The sequence below is a fragment of the Ptychodera flava genome, chromosome 22 (genome assembly GCF_041260155.1).
Source record: "Ptychodera flava strain L36383 chromosome 22, AS_Pfla_20210202, whole genome shotgun sequence".
Taxonomy (NCBI): Eukaryota; Metazoa; Hemichordata; class Enteropneusta; family Ptychoderidae; genus Ptychodera; species Ptychodera flava.
Window position 1 is genome coordinate 28,934,845 of NC_091949.1, and position 19,647 is coordinate 28,954,491.

At 35.8% G+C, this 19,647-nt stretch overlaps 2 protein-coding genes across 12 annotated transcripts in view; both read right to left on the reverse strand.

Annotated features, from left to right (window-relative positions):
• Nucleotides 1–14,495, reverse strand: part of LOC139123146 (poly(U)-binding-splicing factor PUF60-like) — a 29,535-nt gene extending 15,040 nt beyond the window's left edge. The window contains exons 1-7 of one of the 11 annotated variants that reach the window (XM_070689177.1): nt 14,362–14,450; nt 13,298–13,367; nt 9,899–9,968; nt 9,070–9,117; nt 4,214–4,349; nt 3,589–3,803; nt 2,857–3,129 (exon numbers count right to left, since the gene is read on the reverse strand). In XM_070689177.1, the coding sequence (XP_070545278.1) occupies nt 2,857–3,129; nt 3,589–3,803; nt 4,214–4,259 (534 nt within the window). In that variant the 5' untranslated portion in view covers nt 4,260–4,349; nt 9,070–9,117; nt 9,899–9,968; nt 13,298–13,367; nt 14,362–14,450. Of the gene's footprint in view, nt 1–2,856; nt 3,130–3,588; nt 3,804–4,213; nt 4,350–9,069; nt 9,118–9,898; nt 9,969–13,288; nt 13,368–14,361 lie in introns of all 11 variants that reach the window. The other 10 variants (XM_070689176.1, XM_070689181.1, XM_070689178.1 and 7 more) reach the window with 10 other exon arrangements.
• Nucleotides 14,496–18,071: 3,576 nt separating this feature from the next.
• Nucleotides 18,072–19,647, reverse strand: part of LOC139123133 (SPARC-like) — a 52,946-nt gene continuing 51,370 nt past the window's right edge. The window contains exon 7 of the mRNA XM_070689149.1: nt 18,072–19,205. Coding sequence (XP_070545250.1) covers nt 19,195–19,205 — 11 coding nt within the window. The 3' untranslated portion in view covers nt 18,072–19,194. The remainder of the gene's footprint in view (nt 19,206–19,647) is intronic.

Consider the following 19,647-nt stretch of genomic DNA (forward strand, 5'->3'; position numbering starts at 1 on the left):
AAGCATGTGTTGTCATAAGGTCTCCCATCCTACTAAATATAAAGGACATAGCACTTGTGGTTACTTATTTATTGACATAATCGTGTATTTTAGGTAAAGGTTATCGAGGTCACGTGACATTTTTCCAAAAAATTGTATTGCTAAGTTATCCTACATACCTAAAATCAGACCTCTAGCTCTATTGGCTCGCTCAAAATTAGATATGTGCATAATTATTGAGGTACAATATGTGGCGTCATAAGGTGTCCCATCATACCAAATATGAAGGGTGTAGCACTTGTGGTTACTGAGTTTTGGACAAATATGTATATTTGAGGTCAAAGGTCATTGAGGTCACGTGACATTTTTCAAAAATAATTGTATTGCTAAGTTACCCTACATACCAAAAATCAGACCTCTAGCTCTATTGGCTCGCTCAAAATTAGATATGTGCATAATTAATGAGGTACAATATGTGGCGTCATAAGGTGTCCCATCATACCAAATATGAAGGGTGTAGCACTTGTGGTTACTGAGTTTTGGACAAATATGTATATTTGAGGTCAAAGGTCATTGAGGTCACGTGACATTTTGTCAAAATAATTGTATTGCTAAGTTATCCCTATATACCAAAAATCAGACCTCTAGCTCTATTGGCTCGCTCAAAATTAGATATGTGCAAATTAATGAGACCAATATGTGGCGTCATAAGGTGTCCCATCATACCAAATATGAAGGGTGTAGCACTTGTGGTTACTGAGTTTTGGACAAATATGTATATTTGAGGTCAAAGGTCACCGAGGTCACATGACATTTTGTCAAAATAATTGTATTGCTAAGTTATCCCTATATACCAAAAATCAGACCTCTAGCTCTATTGGCTCGCTCAAAATTAGATATGTGCATAATTAATGAGGTACAATATGTGGCGTCATAAGGTGTCCCATCATACCAAATATGAAGGGTGTAACACTTGTGGTTACTGAGTTATGGACAAATATGTATATTTGAGGTCAAAGGTCACCGAGGTCACATGACATTTTGTCAAAAAATTGTATTGCTAAGTTATCCCTATATACCAAAAATCAGACCTCTAGCTCTATTGGCTCGCTCAAAATTAGATATGTGCATAATTAATGAGGTACAATATGTGGCGTCATAAGGTGTCCCATCATACCAAATATGAAGGGTGTAACACTTGTGGTTACTGAGTTATGGACAAATATGTATATTTGAGGTCAAAGGTCACCGAGGTCACATGACATTTTGTCAAAAAAATTGTATTGCTAAGTTATCCCTATATACCAAAAATCAGACCTCTAGCTCTATTGGCTCGCTCAAAATTAGATATGTGCATAATTAATGAGGAACAATATGTGGCGTCATAAGGTGTCCCATCATACCAAATATGAAGAGTGTAGCACTTGTGGTTACTGAGTTATGGACAAATATGTATATTTGAGGTCAAAGGTCATTGAGGTCACGTGACATTTTGTCAAAAAAATAGCATTGCTAAGTTATCCGTACATACCAAAAATCAGACCTCTGGCTCTATTGGCTCGCTCAAAATTAGATATGCACATAATTAATGAGGAACAATATGTGGCGTCATAAGGTGTCCCATCATACCAAATATGAAGGGTGTAGCATTAGTGATTACTGAGTTATGGACAAATATGTATATTTGAGGTCAAAGGTCACCAAGGTCACATGACATTTTGTCAAAAAAATTGTATTGCTAAGTTATCCATATATACCAAAAATCAGACCTCTAGCTCTATTGGCTTGCTCAAATTAGATATGCACATAATTAATGAGGTACAATATGTGGCATCATAGGGTGTCCCATCATACCATATATGAAAGGTTTAGCACTTGTGGTTACCGAGTTATGGACAAATATGTATATTTGAGGTCAAAGGTCACGTGACATTTTGTCAAAGCGTCTGAGATATCTGCGTTAACTCACATGGATGGACTAACAGACTGACATGACCCAATCTATGAGCCCCCTGGACTTTATCTGTGGGGACTAAAAACTGTGTCACTGCATCCTTTTTGCAATATGAATACGATGAGAAACTAAATTTTTATTTTTCTTGGCCTTATACATGGGAGTCTATGGACTGCCTTATACATGGGAGTCTATGGACTGCCTTATACATGGGAGTCTATGGACTGCCTTATACATGGGAGTCTATGGTCTGCCTTATACATGGAGTCTATGGTCTGCCTTATACATGGGAGTCTATGGTCTGCCTTATACATGGGAGTCTATGGTCTGCCTTATACATGGGAGTCTATGGAGGTGAAAACTAAAAAGTCCTCTACAACGGCCAATTTGATCGCATTGTGAAACAATCAACATGCATCTGTATGAGGTAGAGTACTATCCTTTTACCAAGTTTGAACAAAATCGCTCCAGGCGTCTCTGAGATATCTGCGTGAACGAAAAAAGTCATAAAATATGCAAATGAGCAATTAATTAATAAGCCACACCCACCAAAATCTAATCAGATCTAAGTCTCATCATGATAATACCAAATACCAAATTGCATGACATTGGACCTAAGGGTTCTTAAGTTATGAGTGGAACAAAATCTGTCTACGGACGGACGGACGACGGACGGACGGACAGACGGACGGACGGACGGACGGACGGACGGACAGACAGACGGACACACACACAGACTTGTGGCGACATAGGACACCTTTGGTGCTTCGCACCACAGTGTCCAAAATAGTGGAAATTCATCAAAAGTTACAGCTACTGTCCCTATGAGATTGTCATTGCCAACAACTCCAATATCTCTGATATACACAGCAGTGTCAGAATACATGTTTGATTGAATGGTTAAAGTGTAGTGATACACTCACCTTGATATTTCTTCCACCAATCATAACACCATTCATTTGTTCTAAAGCTAGCTGAGCAGCCTCTGGCAACTCATACTCTACAAATGCAAAACCTTTGTGTTTCATGGTAACTGGGTCCCATGACAGGTTGATATTCTTGATAGGTCCAAATGGAAGGAATGCTTGCTTGATTGTGTCTTCTCTCAGTTCAAAGTTGATAGATCCTACATAAACACGGCACATCAATGCCAGGGCACGCTGTCTCTGCGCTGCCATTTGTAAATTTGTCATTTGCTAGAAAAAACAATATGAAGTGAAGACATTAAAACTGGTATAAAGCTATGCACTACATCATACTTATTACTTCTGTATGTCTGGCCTAAATGTTGCATGTTTTCAGACATTTTCAGTTTATGATGACAAGGAATTCTACAGCCATGTTGCCAAAAAGTCAGTCCTTAATGGCTGCACGTAGGGGTTTAAGTAAGCTTGGTCACAAGAAAGTCAATCCTTAATGGATTACAATACAAGAAGCCATAAGGATAAAACATATTTTTTTTAGTATCCTAAGAGTAATGACAATCACAGGAATTCACAAAGTATTATTACAAACTTACACAACTTCCTGGGTTTACATTTACAGTTGTGAAAGACAAACACATGCCAGTTACATACAAAGTTACATTAGTCCAGGAGAATCTCCATCGAGAGCCTGATTGGAAGATGACAAAACACAGAGACACTTTGGCTTACCTGTTGTTGGTGGGCTAACGTTTGTTTAACTAACACACTCTTGATGCTCTGTTCCATGGCAAATTTCTTGGCTTTGGTCAGGGCCTCTTGTTGATGTTCTGTTAGTTTTGGTAACCCTTGTGGGCCATCTTTGCGTGCACCGGGACCTGCTAACACTGGGCCTTTCTGTTCAACAATTGGCATCGGTGAGGGACTTCTCCTCTGGAAGTCAGGATCTAAAGCAAACAAATAATATATTTTAGTCTGGATTTTGATGACTCTAGCCTTCATCCACAATGTCAAGCGCATCAAAAGTATATTTTGTGTTGTTGTCGAAGCAAGAGTTTTAACTTCAAACAATTTTTTTAGTGTTTGATGCAACAGCTTTGAGTCCTTAAACTATGTGTCATAGGTATTGCATTGTGGATGAAGCTATTTTTGTTCCTGTGGTTGAATGAAAGGTTTGAATGTCATGCTTGAACACAAAAATCAATGGTGAAAACCCTTAACACCAGAAGGCCTACCACAAAAAAAGACTATGCCAAAATGAGTACATTACAAGATTTCTTGCAAACAAATTATCGCTAACATAGGTTTTTGTTTAATTTCTGCACAGCATGATACTTATTGAACCAATTTTCTTTACCAATAACATCATGGCATTTGTTGAGGCTTTGTAGGCCTAAGGCCATTGTAGGCTAGACGCGGCAAGCTAGACAATAGGTGTGTCATCTGTAGGCCAGCCTGCATTTTTCATTTTCCTGGTCAACTCTGCTTCTTAACTAGATTAATGCACAAAAACACACAGAAAAAAGAAGAGATTTGAAAAAGAATGCATGAATGGTTAGACCTTGATGATATTTGGTGTATACTTGTGTAAAACATTGCAGCCATAGATTACAGCTTCTGTATTTGTGGAAGGAAAGGTGTTGTCTTGGTAACAGAGCACAAGGAAAGTTCCTCTAGGTCTATGTGTAAATGCTCTCCTTCTGGTGGTTTTCTAAACTTTATCATCAGTTTTACAGACACAAGACATCCCCAGGCTTTTGATGCATGACAGTTGGATGTACAAATGTACAAAGCTCTAAAACATTTCATAAATTATCTAACAAATATTATTCTTCTTTATTTCAGGTTAACAAAGTTCCAAATTTGCACATTTAAAAATCTACTTATACATATTTTAAAGTCATGGGAGGACAAACATGACATGAACCACTGCAAGTAGTTTGCAATACAATTGTAATTAGTTGACCTTTTAGAGTTGTTGGTAGTTTTGACAAGGCTGGGGATGTCTAGCTTGACTTTTAAACAACAATGATCACATTATAACAGACATCACATGCCACAATCAATCTCTTTTTCACCAACACAGAAATATTTCTTATGAAGGTTACGTAAACTACCATGTCTGGACCACATCAAGGCATATGGGTTGCAAATTTCACCCATTTAACACAAGATTCACCAAGTTGTACACATTGGCAAAGTTCACACTCAATTATAAATACCGCAATTACACAGTGTCGCTCAAATTTGATCAGAATTGGTATATACCAGTATGGGTTTCCAATGATCAACAATAAATGTTGTTTCTATCTGTTCAGTGGAGGAAAATTCTACGTTGATGTTATGACAATGATTTCTGCACAGTACAACCAGAAAAACAACAAGAAATATTTAAACCAGAAGAACAAGAATGACAAAAGTAATTAAGGTCTGAAACTTTAGGTACTGGAGGTCAACTTTAGCAACATGCATAGCAGAAACAAGCCCCTCTTAGTTTGAGCATAGACAGTCTTCCTCCCCTCTACTGTCTATGGTTTGAGCAGGTCTGTTAATATGTAACAGTTCATAAACAATGACAGGAAATGACTCAAGATCAGTAGAGTTGGCCTGTTTCTTACTGGCATGCCATCACTCCTGCACATATGCAGGATTTCACTTTTTCTTACCTCATTTGCATATTTTTGACACTGATGTGTTCATTTGAACAACGTCACATTTCAAACCCTACATCTACCTGTACACCAAATACTGAGATGGTAGCTCTGACAGTATGGGAGCCTTTGTGTGTGACGGACATACATCCGCACATGCATACCCACAAACATACAGACACACAGACGCCACCGACTCATCATATAAGCTCTTTTTGGTATTTATATACAAAACCAAATATGAGCTAAAAACACACTTAGTTTACTCATTCATTTATTTACCAAAATCATAACAGAGTGTGCATGCAGATGTGAAATCATTGTTATTGATATGCAATATGAATGATCCAGAACCGGGTGATGTAAAGATGCTAATTTGGGATACAAAACTAGAAAGACAAGGGATCTAAGATTTCACTCGATGAGGTAGTGTAGTTACTTAGTCCATTGACTTGTGACACTAAATAACCACACTACAAGTCCATCAGTGATATGCCATCTTTGTTGAAAGCATGACATTCTAGTTAGACTAAACTTAATCATTAATGCAGTGTGTTTGACTGTCTACAGCAACTTGTGCCCTTTTAACATGTTCCCTTTGTTCAGTTGCAGCATGACACTGCTGAGCAAAACCATGCCATCAGCACACAGCTGTGCAAGACTCCACACCAATGGCATTTGCAGAACTCACTCATAATAAAATATGCTAGATGTGACCGGTAATGATAACACACTGAAACTACCCATGAGAGACAGTAGACAGTCTGGTATTGATTATACATGATTCCTAAACCACACAGGCAATGCCTTCAGAGGTACCAACTTAGGACTACATTTACCTTATCTGCAGTGCTATGGTAAATATACAATAACCTATGGAGCCTTAATTTATTTAGGAACTGATTCAAGCAATATCGAAACACTTAAAATGTTATACCTGGCTGTTAATAGACTACAGTATTTGCCATTTATCATTTGACTGAAAAGCAAGCACTAAATTGATATTGACATTTTCAAGATTGTAAACAGTAACCACATCAAAGGCATGATTAGAGTTGGTTACATATTGATCTAACATAGATAACTGTCCATACAAATCCACCTGTTTTGAATGGTGAAGTGTATGAATATAATTTATGACATCATTAACATGCTTTCTTTCTATGTACCAAGATAATCACAGTGTGTTATTGCAAGTAACATGACATCAAAGATTGTTGTGCAATGTTCCTGACTTTAAAACTTGACAGTGATTGGATGTATATGAACTTCAACTTGTGTTACTTCTTGTACTAACACATGGGATAAGATTGGTTATGGCAAAGACAGGGACATTGTGGCATATTTTGGCGTGGCAAGAAGGGCTGTCTTGATTGAGGGAATCAAAGCAACAATGCATGGATATCTTACCACATCATGAAATAAGATCAAGGTAGTACACGCCTAAAAATTTCACTTTTGTTCAAACTTTCCCTGTGAAAACTTGAAAATAAGAATAAACATCAGGGGGTCATCATGCAAATTTTGGTAATGTACAAGCAGATTTCCTAGACATTTATTGACGTATGAAATTCAAAATGGCCACAGTCCCTGTGTTAATTCTGTGAGGAGAAATTAAATTTTTGATTTTAAAAGGTCACGTAACTGAAAACCCTACTGAGCGTTCGATGACTCTAAAGGTTAGATCAAGCCAGGGAGGCTACACACTGCTACACTCTTAACATGTCCAGTTGTATTTGTTTTTCAAAATAAACCAGACCATCATAGAGGTATCTATTCAAAGACCTTCAAAACAAGCACACACAATCAATGGACCACTAAGTATTGTAACAGTCTGATGAGGCACATTCCATCTTAGACATTCCTACAAAAGCAAATGCTAATGTTTTAAATGATTCTGAGCATTTTGGCAGCTGAAAGATCAGAAATTAATATTTCCAACATATTTTAATTTTTTTTGTTAGTCATTTTTGTAATGTAGCAGTCAACTTCATCCAACCTATCAAGGATTTTATTTCTCTATAAATACGCCTTATTCTCTTCTGGCATCCTTGATCTTGCTCTAAATTCTTTGTGTTTGAACTTATTTTCAGCTCAACAATTACCAATGAGAAATAATTTAAATGTTGATAAAATTTAGCTGACCAGAATGATCATAAGAACAACAGCTTTTTCGCTAGGAGAATATTCTAATTTTCATGAAGGCTGGCTGCATTTCCGATCAAACACTGTTTTTCTTTACTATTCAATGCTTCATGTGTAACATCCTAATAATAATTATTATCCAGCGGATGTAAAGTTTTAGAGAACGCTGCAAAACTACCTCCGCATACCAAACATTTAAAGCTTTCTATGAAAATGTAGACCCATCCCCAACGAATTTCTCTTGCAATGATGAAAATCGATTGTAGTCTACAGACTAATACTTTCTGTAACAAAATGGCCAGGTCCCCCATTTTCTGAAGGCTAATCATTACAAGGAGGTTATCATGTGAAGGATAATTGCTGTGCCAAGTTGTCATTATCTTTAATTGTTCTCTACTCAGGTTTTGAATTGTCTGATGGTATGGGGATACATAACCATTTTAAAAATTTTATGCTGGTTTTATGACAGTCATATTGATTTAATCATCTAGAATTCTGTTATTTGTAAGATGTAACACCATTCTATTAATTTGATCATTCTTGAGTAGTTAAGGAGCCTGTTGTATATGATCATTCTTGGGTAGTTAAGGAGCCTGTTGTATATGATCATTCTTGGGTAGTTAAGGAGCCTGTTGTGTTATAATATTGATTTCATGATTGCATTATACTTGGAGAAATTATCATATAAATATTTCAGCAGACTGTGTACTACCCGTACACACATCACATTGTCATGAATCCTCCATTGTAATGGAGTCTGTACGGATGGTGTTAGGGGAAATGATTATTAGATTCTGAGATCTGCACTATTTCTTTATATTAAAACTAGCAACCCAACAAAAAGGGAATGCCTGTTAGTTAACATTATTGTGTATGAAAGTTTGGAATCCTTTCAATAAACTTGGGAAGCACATAACAAGATAAAGTATATCTTTGAAACTAGTTGTCACTTTCAATTTTTTGCATTTGGATAATTTGGGCTTGAGTGTAACGCCTAATGTATCCAGCAAAATTATACTCTCATATCTATCAGTGTTTTCTCTAGGTTTCTCTCACAAAGAGGGACTGTCCCCTCTGCTAGAATTTTTTTGGTGTAGTCAAAGTAAGAAATAAATTCCTTTTCTGTACTGCATATTAATACTGTTTGGTTCTAAATCAGTTTCGCAAACAACTGACCTTCACTTTTGTACATTGTTTGAAATAATCCTTGTAAGCACATTGTGTGTTGACTTTGTAACTGACTATGTGACTAACAAGCAGAATTTTAGCCACAGTTTTTGCAAGTGTCCTTAACTTTGATGAGTTTCTAGAGCATAATGTTTGAGAGACGAGTTATGGGATATGTTTATTAAAAATACTGAAAGAGAGTTGCTTCATGGTTGCATGAGGAATAGCCTGGGCACAAAACATGGCGTACCATAGTTATAGTGGTAGTTTCAGGTTACCGCTTGCTTCAAATCTAGAACTTAAGAAAAAATGCACAGAAAGACAAAAAGAAAAAAAGAAAAATATAATTAACAAATGCATGAGATAAGTGGTTCACGGTGTAGTTTTAGTGATGATAGCAAGCCAAACACAACCAAGACTTGCAATGTACACTTAGATTACAAAAGCTTGAATTTCCTGAAGTCCCAATTCAGTCTGATGCTAGACTTGATGAATGATCATGACCTGGTCACAATTTGCGATGGATAATTCTAGTGGCTAACATAACTTCACAAGTTTTTACTTTATAAATTTATACATCATTGACGTTGAAGCAGAACAAGTTAAAAGACATAGAGCCATTCTCAATCCATCTCAAAATGTTCCACGCCATTTGAAAACTGTTTTGACCACCAACTGGGACACAAGGAAATTAAAGTTTCTTATTATTATCACAGAGTACCTTGTTAAACTCATTTCCTTATATTGTTATTAGCAAATAGTACATTTGTGTGTATGTGTGTGTGTGTTGGAATAAAACTATGAGATCTGTGTATTTGTCTTCTTGAACCATCTCTTCTCCGGACACTTCCCTCCATCTGCAGCATCTTGTACCAACAGCAGTGTTCAATATTTGTGTCTGATACTGTAGAAACCTAGCAAATTATGTTGCTTTTTTAACAAAGTGTTGGGTGCACAAAAGCTGTGTTTGATTAAAAAAGTCCTTTACACAAGCTTACAGGGTGGACATGTGCAAAAAATGGGTAAAGGACAAAGGGAACAAAACAAGAAAGCACTTGATAGTAACACCTGAACTTTACCTTTCAAGCCATCTTCTAATTTGATTATTTTTGCAGCAGGTTCAGCCATGTCTCCAGCTCCTGTTGCCATCTGAAATTCAATTCAAAAACCAAAATTAACAATTTGCCCCATCACAATCACTAACAAATAATCTTACTACATGTATGAATATGATCTTTTAGGTTATGTCAACATGGTACCTGGACTATCTTAATTTAAATATAAGTGGCAAACTTATGCTACAGGTCCTAGACTCAGGGGTGCTATACATTTCAATCAGCTATAAAAACCAAGCATTGTAATTTTTGGCTCTAAACTTTCACCAATTTTAATCTTTTTTTGAACAAGTTGGCAATTACAGGAAAGAAGCCATGACTTACACAAACTTTCTGTGTTACCGATGTTTTCACAAAGCTAGGTGAATAAGTTGATATTTAAAATAGCCATTGCTGAGGTTCATAGACTGAGTAGAAAGGTTTAGGAAATATTGTATCCTTTGTTTCTTCTTGAAAAGCTTTTCTATCATTTTGTTATACACAAAATAGTGTTTTAATATCAGCACTTGGTGCTTGAGGTCTCGCCCATATACAAAGAATGGAAGATGTATGAATGTAAATTACTTTATTATTACAAATTGACACATTATTTCAAACAACAGAGAAATTGTGGCTTGACATTAAATGTTTTTCTACGTACACTGAGGTAATAGTTTCAACTTGAAGTTAGAAAAGGAGTATTAATGAGTATTCTGTTTGCTTTATTCCTACTATATGGCAATGACTCTAACTGGACATGCTCTGTTGAAATATTTAAAATTCAATCTATATGTACCTCAGTGTTTTGCCCAGAGTGCGTTCTTGCGTCTTTTGACGCAAAATTAGCAACAATGTCCCGCAAAAATACCGGACATGGGTCACAGGGACGCACTAAAATCAGGGCTAGAATTGTAAGTCCAGCGTCCACAGAGAGACTACTTTTTAGCTACCAAATTACATACTTGATAGCCCGTACAGTTATTGCTTCTCTATTGAGACAATGAAACATTTAAAAATTAGTCTATTTTTTTCGTCACAATGTAAACACTATTGGAAAATCAGTTAGTCTGTTACTGTCTACGATTCGTGGTATGAGCACAGTCGCTCGAGAGTTATTCAGCTCAGTCGCCCCATAGACGAGTATACAGAAGCGAGAAATACCTCAAGTCTGGAAACAGAATGGCTATAAAAACCACGCCATGTCACATTCCGTGTCCGATTTCACTGTGAAAATTAGCAAGTTCAACTATCATGCAACCGTCGATCGTTCCCTACCATTCTAAAAATTCATACCTGATACTTTATCTGATTCAAAAACGCTCGTTTCGTGTGATTTTCGGCCGAATTCGACGGACAACTCGCCAAAACCTGGGGGTGAGCAACATTCCGGTCACCTCTTGGGTACCTCCACTTTACTGACGTTAGCGCAGCCTACCCATGAGGGATGACTGGAATGTTGCTCACGCTTATGTTTTGGCCAAGTGTCTCTTGAACTCGGCCGAAAATCACAGGAAATGAGCATTTTGTAAGCAGATGAAGTATCAGGTATGAATTTTCGTGTGATTTTCGGCCGAATTCAGAAGACACGTCGCCAAAACATTAGGCATGAACAACCTTCCAGTCACCCCTCATGGGTACGCGGCGCTAACGTCAGTAAAGTGGAGGTGCCCAACGTCCACTGTGAGGTGCCCGAATGTTGCTCACGCTTATGTTTTAGCGACGTGTCCGTCGAATTCGGCCGAAAATCACACGAAACGAGCGTTTGTGAAGCAAATCAAGTACCAGGTATGAATTTTGAGAATGATAGGGAACGGTTGACGGTTACATGATAGATGACTTGCTACTTTTCACGGTAAAATCGAACATCGAAGTTGACATGGTGGCAAAATCCCTATACGAAATAGCCATTCTGTTTCCAGACTTGAGGTATTTCTCGCTTCTGTATACTCGTCTATGGGGCGACTAGTCCCAGAGCTGAATAACTCTCGAGCGACTGTGGTATGAGCAAGGCGATGTGCGTCCACTGGGCCATGCAGCCCGGGGACAGACTTAAATACCAGGCCGGCCACGTACGATCCCGATAACCAGACAAAGATTTCGGAAACGGAAGGCTTGTAAAAAGAACAACAAACTTTTCACAAAGCAAATTTTATTGACCACCAACTTTGAATGAAACGTTTACTTGTAAATATATGCTAGTACAGTGAAGTACGAAGAATCAAATTTTCAGTCACTAGTCTATACTAGCCCGGGCACATGGCATCAAACTGAATTGACTGTACGTGTATTTTGGTGTACTGGAAGCTCATGACTTCACCTAAAAATATCATCAACCCCACAATTTTGTTGAAACACTATATCCCTGACTTTCAAAGTAGTAATTTGCCTCAAATTTCCCCACAAGGAATCTCATACAACTCTCCGATCGTCTGCAAGCCAGAGAGATCGAGGTCACCATGCTGAATTCCTTATATAGTCAAGACCCCCTAGCTCGATTGTAGCTGATCTTAACAAGAACCACCTAGCTTGTCAAAACAGCTTTATGGCAATGTGTTACCATGAGGATCAAGGAGTTCTGTCAGATATTTGTGTTTTTAAACTATCTTTTTTTGCAATTTTCAGGGAAAATTAATTGTCAGTCATTGGAGCAATTATAAAAAAGAAGAGAACTTTATAGCAGTAATAAAAAAACAGGTTACAATGTGCATCAAACTATATATTGTCTTCAACCACTTCTAGTTCTGGAGTCATAAGTGTAATGAAACATCTTCTTTATTTCTGTTAAACACATGTAATGCAGTAACTGGCAAGAATCCCCATAAAAGAAAAATGCGCATGAAATTGATTTTATCATGATGATGTCTTTTTTTAAAATTAAAATTGTAAATACAACCAGTTAAAATGACTTTGTCACAAACCATTATGGGAGACGTCCAGCAATCTTAATTTTAAAATGAATGTATGTATTCATGATATCAAATTTTTGATGGAAAACAACAGCCCTACATGTTTACAATACCTTTCTGCCTTGGTTACTTGCACTTTGCTTTGCGTTCTTCGCTCACACATTGACCCCTATTGTAACTCAGTGTCCCCCTATTTTAACAATCATGGGACACTGTGTCCCACCTTTACAATTCCTGGGCAAAACACTGTATATGTTTCTGATGTTGTGTTACATGTGATACATATGGGTACATTTTACAGTTGTTTGAATTTTTAATGATAAATAGATAAGTATATTAGCATCTTATTAGATGATAGTGTCTAGAAAATCAGAAAAACTGTTTTGGTGCCACCCTGCTAAATGAGATTTGTAAGGAATCCTGATATATCATGTTGCTGTAAAGTTTTTGCCATTTTTCTCAACAGTACCATGCCTACCATACACGCCACAGCCACTTTCCAGGGCAGTTATGTCCCACCATGGGATGATAATTATGTATCTTTTATCCTCCAGATATGAACAGAAAAAAACAGCAGAAAAAAAAACAACATTTTGTTACATTATGTATATAACGCCACTTTGACAATAATTTCCATGAGAATATACGGTAATTGAATAACTCAAAATATGGACTGTCATAGTTTCCATTCTAAACAATCTACTCATCACGTGATGTTCTTAATTATACATAATAGTTTCAACCTTCAGTAAAACTGAAAGCAAGCAAATGATCATTTCTTGATGTTACCCTTCATGCTATTGACAACAATCTACTTCATTAGCCAACTAACTTAACTCTTTAACTTTGAACTCTCAAGAAGAACTTTTCCCCCAAAAGCTAAGCTGACAGTTATGTTGGCCAGAGTTCCTAATAATTTGGCTGCATGTGTTTGTTTGCAATTTTGTGTCACTCTTATCTATATGATGTTAGTTTCACTTCAATATAACGTCAACATAGTTTTCAACGACCTGACCTGTAAACTAACTTCTAGACATAAGTTCACGGTCATCTAAACTAAGATATCCCGATTAAAATTAAATCTGATGAAAAATTGACCGCCGTTGTTTCCGAGCTCACATTCCTTTGTAAAATTGCTAGCGTGCTTCGTTCGTCGAAAGGACGCGAGCATAGCATGAAGTAATCAGTATCACTGTCGACAAATCACAAAGAAACACTCATTAAATATTGCAATTACATCTTTAAAAAGACATTCCATCGTTCTCTGTACAGCGATCGTGCAGTAATCGGTATGGTTTCATGACTGCCTTATCTATGCCTATATTATATAGTGACTAAGAGCAACAAAATGGTGTCCTTATTGCCGGCTGAAGACCTTGTGCGTGGTGCAAGTGTTTCAAAATGGCGACCGCTCAGAAAGACGGTACCACCAACAACTCAGATCGTTAATTGATTGAAAACGTAACATTGGTCGTGTAAAAGGGACAGTCATAGCTATATCACGTTTCAGACGAAAAGCCGTCAAAAATTTTAGATTTTTACCTGTGGAGAACTTTGATTCAGACAGTCGTTGACAGTGCACGGTGGACACAGTCGGGAAATACGATACTGCACAAATTCTGTCACGTGACTGCTTATTTCAATGAGAGGGCGCTGTTATGCGTGAGCTCTGCATGCGATGTTCGTGCAGTCTCATACATTATACGCCGTACTTCATTCATACGATGATAAACAAGGTCGATAATTTTATAACTGGTTTTTCAAACTCTGCGAAACTTAAAGGTAGAAGATGCGCCTGAATGCATTCATATAATGAAATATTATCACTGTCACTCCGATTTAGCGGCTGGGTTAAACTCTTCACTTTTATCTGTTTAATAGCTTTACATATTTGAAGTTGTGTAGACTTGATATTCAATGTTAATTGATGAAATAAATTTTACTTTAAAACGGTAACGTTAGTCAGCAAGATGGAAAACATGACCTAGTCATGTTTTTTCAAAGGGAAATAATTTGGCGGTGTTCTCACCCCATACAGGCTGCTCATAATTTTTTTTTTTTTTTTTTTTTTTTTTTTTTTTTTTTTTTTTTTTTTTTTTTTTTTAAGATGTAACACCTTTTATTAATTAGGCCTAACACTAATCCCTTTCATTGCTTTGAAAATACCCCAGAATATCAATTCAGTTATAAAAGGCTTATAAAAGGCTTTAAGGAGTAAACCAAAATATGCAAATGATGAAGCATATTTATTATGATTACTTATAATTGTATGCTATGGTAGATCAAAAACTATGAAAGAACGTAATTCTTACACATGAAACAGGAGATATGAAGATATGAAGTGCCGATAAGTTTACCTGAAAACAAATTGGTTGAACCATACTTTAAACCATGACGATACAAAAAGAAACCATATAAGGGTAATCAGCTGGCATCAGCAAAACACAAACAGAACATAAACCAGTTTCCTGGAGATCACATTAATAACAGATTTACACATCATTAAGCTGCTCTTCCGTCAGAAAAATAAAGCATGGAAAAATATTTCAACTTCTGAGCACTGAATACAGTTGTTGGTATTGAAACTGAAGCTACGCTGAGAGTTATTCTCATCAAGCAACACACACTATTTCTTTCAGATGTTGTTTGGATCATAAACTTTGCAGTCTGTTATTACATATGGTTTGCATGCTAAAAATTTATGAACAACTGGATGTTCATCTGTCCAGCATTGACCCATTCATGTAATGCTATGCTTGATCACAATCACTAAATCAACAACCCGACATGTGCAGTGTCATGGAGATTTTTAAAAAGGTTTAGGAGAGATAACAACAATTAACATAAATCCTTGAATTATATCATCAAATCAAAGGTGCGCCTTTTGAACTAAATGCGGTTATCTTTCTTCAGTGACACACAGCAAACATTTGTGGAAAGGCTATATGGAACATTGTTGTAATTCAGATGAACTCAATTCACTGGTAGGATTATGAAAAGGTTGCATCTGTAGGTAAGATACTTCGCAAATTCTTACTTAGGGTCTGCCTTTAAGTAAGTGAAAGTTAAACTATTATTATATTACTGTCAATTTTGAGGAAAAAGAAAGGCTTCTTTAAAGTTATCTGTAGAGGGCATTAAACAGGGGGATAGCACTTCAGTTACGCAAACACTAATTGGCACATGGGAATTGGTCCATATGAAGGGTTAGTCATGTGGTTGTAAGGACAGAGTACAAAAAAATCCTCTTCACATGCTTCACACACAATTGCACATAAAATTTACAGTTTATATTGTCAGCTCATCTTTGAATTAATATAAGTGAAAGGCAACTTGCACATGGTTCTTGTATATGTGATCGATAGATCGATGGATAGATAGATAGATAGATAGATTGATCGATCAATCTAGATATAGATGCAATATAACAAATTACTTAAAGTACAACGTAAAAAAGTGGTTGGGAACCTTTCTATTCCATAAATAATATTTGCTTGGTGGCAATATTTTGGTTTCAAAATGTCGCCTCCAAAACAAACATTTATCAAATTTTAACACCACCTAGAAATAGAATGGTACATCCTAACCATATAAATGAGTGTAGAATATTTCAGTTGTCTGAAGATTGCAGGATGCACAAAACTACTAAAAAATATTATTGCTTTGTACTTGAAGGAATTTGTGTTAATAATAACACTCTGCTTTTCAAATCAAGCACTGTAATTAGTTAGATCAACTTAACAGATGTTATTACTTTGTACTTTTTGTTAGTGTGCTGGATGCCAAAAGCAGAGCATTATAAAGAATAACACAAATTACTTCAAAAATTTAAATGTTCTATTAATTATCCACGTCCCCCGAATTCAGTTTGGATGCTCTACCAACTGAGCTAACGGATCAGTTCAAGTTGGTTTGATGTGCGCCGTCCTGTTGGCCTTTCCCGAATGAGACCTCAGATTTACACTGGTTATTCTCTCGAAAGAGTTGTTTTAAGGAACCGGTTCCTTAAAACAACTCTTTCGAGAGAATATATATATATATATATATATATATATATATATATATATATATATATATATATATATATATATATATATATATATATATATATATATATATATATATATATATATATATATATATATATATATATATATATATATATAGAGAGAGAGAGAGAGAGAGAGGGAGGGAGCGGGGAAAAAAAAATCAACTTTACATGCTTCACACACAGTCACACATAAAAATATATTCATTTAACATCACTGAGATGTTAAATTGATGTATCATGGTCAATTATTGCCAGTGTGTCCAGTTATTCTAACATTTATATCAAACAACGCCCTTCTCTACAGATTAAAACTAGAGTTTATTTTGTTACGACTCAAAACATGTAACAGACATTATACATACAGAACTAAACTGGAATATAAAAAGTTTAAATTAAGAGCATAATGAGAATGAAAATACAAAACAATTCAAAGTCAATATTGATATAAAAGCAATACAACTATATAAATACCTGTAAGGACATAGTCACTAAAATGATAAATTTATTCTACCAGTGTATTTTTAATACAGTACATTGGATTTGCATCTATTGATGGGAAGTTTCCTTATTGATTTATGAATGATTTTCAACATTTAAAATAACACTTACATTGGTTGAAGGAAAATATTTGTGAATATCATGTTTCTGTGCTGTGTGTACTGACCTCATTGAAACCTTGCAAACCTTTGCTTTCAATTGAATTTTAAATGTTGAAATAATTTGCTTATTCTGTTTGACTTTGTCAGAACTCTGTGCCTTTACCATCAAATTACACTATGGGAAACATGTTGAATTCAAATAGGACAGACAAAGGGTTGAAGACTAATGATTACATCTAGATGTAGTAATACTTTCATGAAGTAAGCATACAACTTGTTATTTGCTAAATTGAAGTTTTAATAACTTCACTTTACATTTCCATCATGAAATTTGTCATCCACTTTAAACCATCTGTGTTTTTACTTGACCACATACCTCCGTAGAAGACAATTATTGAATTAATATTTTCAAATGCAATGTAGATTCTCAATCACAGCATGTAACTATGGCTTGATGACCATATAGCTACGCTGCAACTTGTGATTTTGACTTTACATGAAATATTTTGAATAGAATTTTCCAAACAATGGTTCAAAGCATACATTTAGCAACTTCTTACAGATGTTGAGCCTTCCTTTACACAGTTGTCTTTTTGAAAAACACCATTTAACTTGTTTACTTATAACGCAACAAGCAATAGAGACTGTACTTAACAATTTTGACAAAACTCCAAATCAGTACTGTGTCAGATTTTCTTTCAAACATTTATGTACTTCAAAATATAAAACATTTATCACAGACATTCTGTTGGGACAAGGTTCTTGTAAAGGCTCAGGTTTCCTTGTGTAACAATTGCTCAAAAATGACGGTCATGGCCGATGGAAAACAGGAAAGTATTTTTGAAAAACTAGCACCATTAAGTCAGTGTTAAAGGTCATGACTGCTGAGACAACCATGACTATATACCATCAACGTCTAACAAACATGAACTTGAATGGCTCATATTGATCTTAAAACATGAACAATTAAGACTATACTACAATATCATATAAAAAAACAAAAAACGGTAAACACCATTCTTTCAGTAAACATTTACACACACACAAAAGAAAGCATGCACATTTAGGAGTTAACAGACATTTTGAATGTTAAATATTCAGTCACTAAAGTTTCTGTGAATTAATTTTAATTTGGGCATTTAATATCTCCATTTTCATCAACATTCACATTACCTCTGCCACTTTCATGCTGTTCAATGATTCAACTATTCACAATCTGTTTAACTAGAAAGTAGTCATAACCTTTGATGATTTCCCAATTTGTTGTCGGCAATTTGAAACTACACTTTCTTATTCTAATCTAAAAAGCATGATGGGATTGTCAATTCAACTTTACGTCTTCATGGAAGTAAGAATGACTTGTCACAAATAAAAAGACACAAATATTAAGTACATATTGGGAACAGTAAACAGTAAAATGCTAAAAATACAGACACAAAATAACATGATACTAAAATGCATCATGTCTTTCAAATGAGGTAAGATATGGTTTTGGTATTACAACCAGCTATCATGTACATTCAGGATCAAGAGACCAATATAAAATATGTTATAATATCAATACACTACAAAGTAACTTTGGAAGTGTGAAAGTTGCTGGAAGTATTTCAGGTTGTCACTTTCCTTGAGTGTTCTCTGGGTAGCTAGACCATTTCAGCCGCTGACAAACATCGGGTTTGATACTCAGTTTGGGATTCTCCAGATTCAAGTTGGTCTTTACTGGTCTTAGTCTACATCTGTAAGAAAAGAAGCAAGATTGGGATATGTCCAAAATAATTCTGAATAAAATGATTTGTCTGCCCATCGTCCCTTGTAAAACAAAACGTCTAATTACTCTTTCCTCTGAAAAGAAAATGGACACGATTATTTTGTATGAAAATTAAATGACAGATGGGTATGGATTTGATGAAATCAGTAACAGATTTTAGAGAGACAGTAAATGAACATTTGATGAAATCAGTCATAGATTTTAGACAGAATTGATATTGAAAACAAAAAAGTGAAAACATCATCAAAAGTTACAGTTGCATTCTATTTAAGTAAGCTTCTTTGTTCAAGGCGTTTGAGTAGACTGAAGGTGTAAAATGTACCATACATGTTTTCACCTACCAGAAGATGTGTACCTTGAACAAAACTTTGAGATAAAGCCTTAACTGATGGTAGCCTGATGGTAATTGG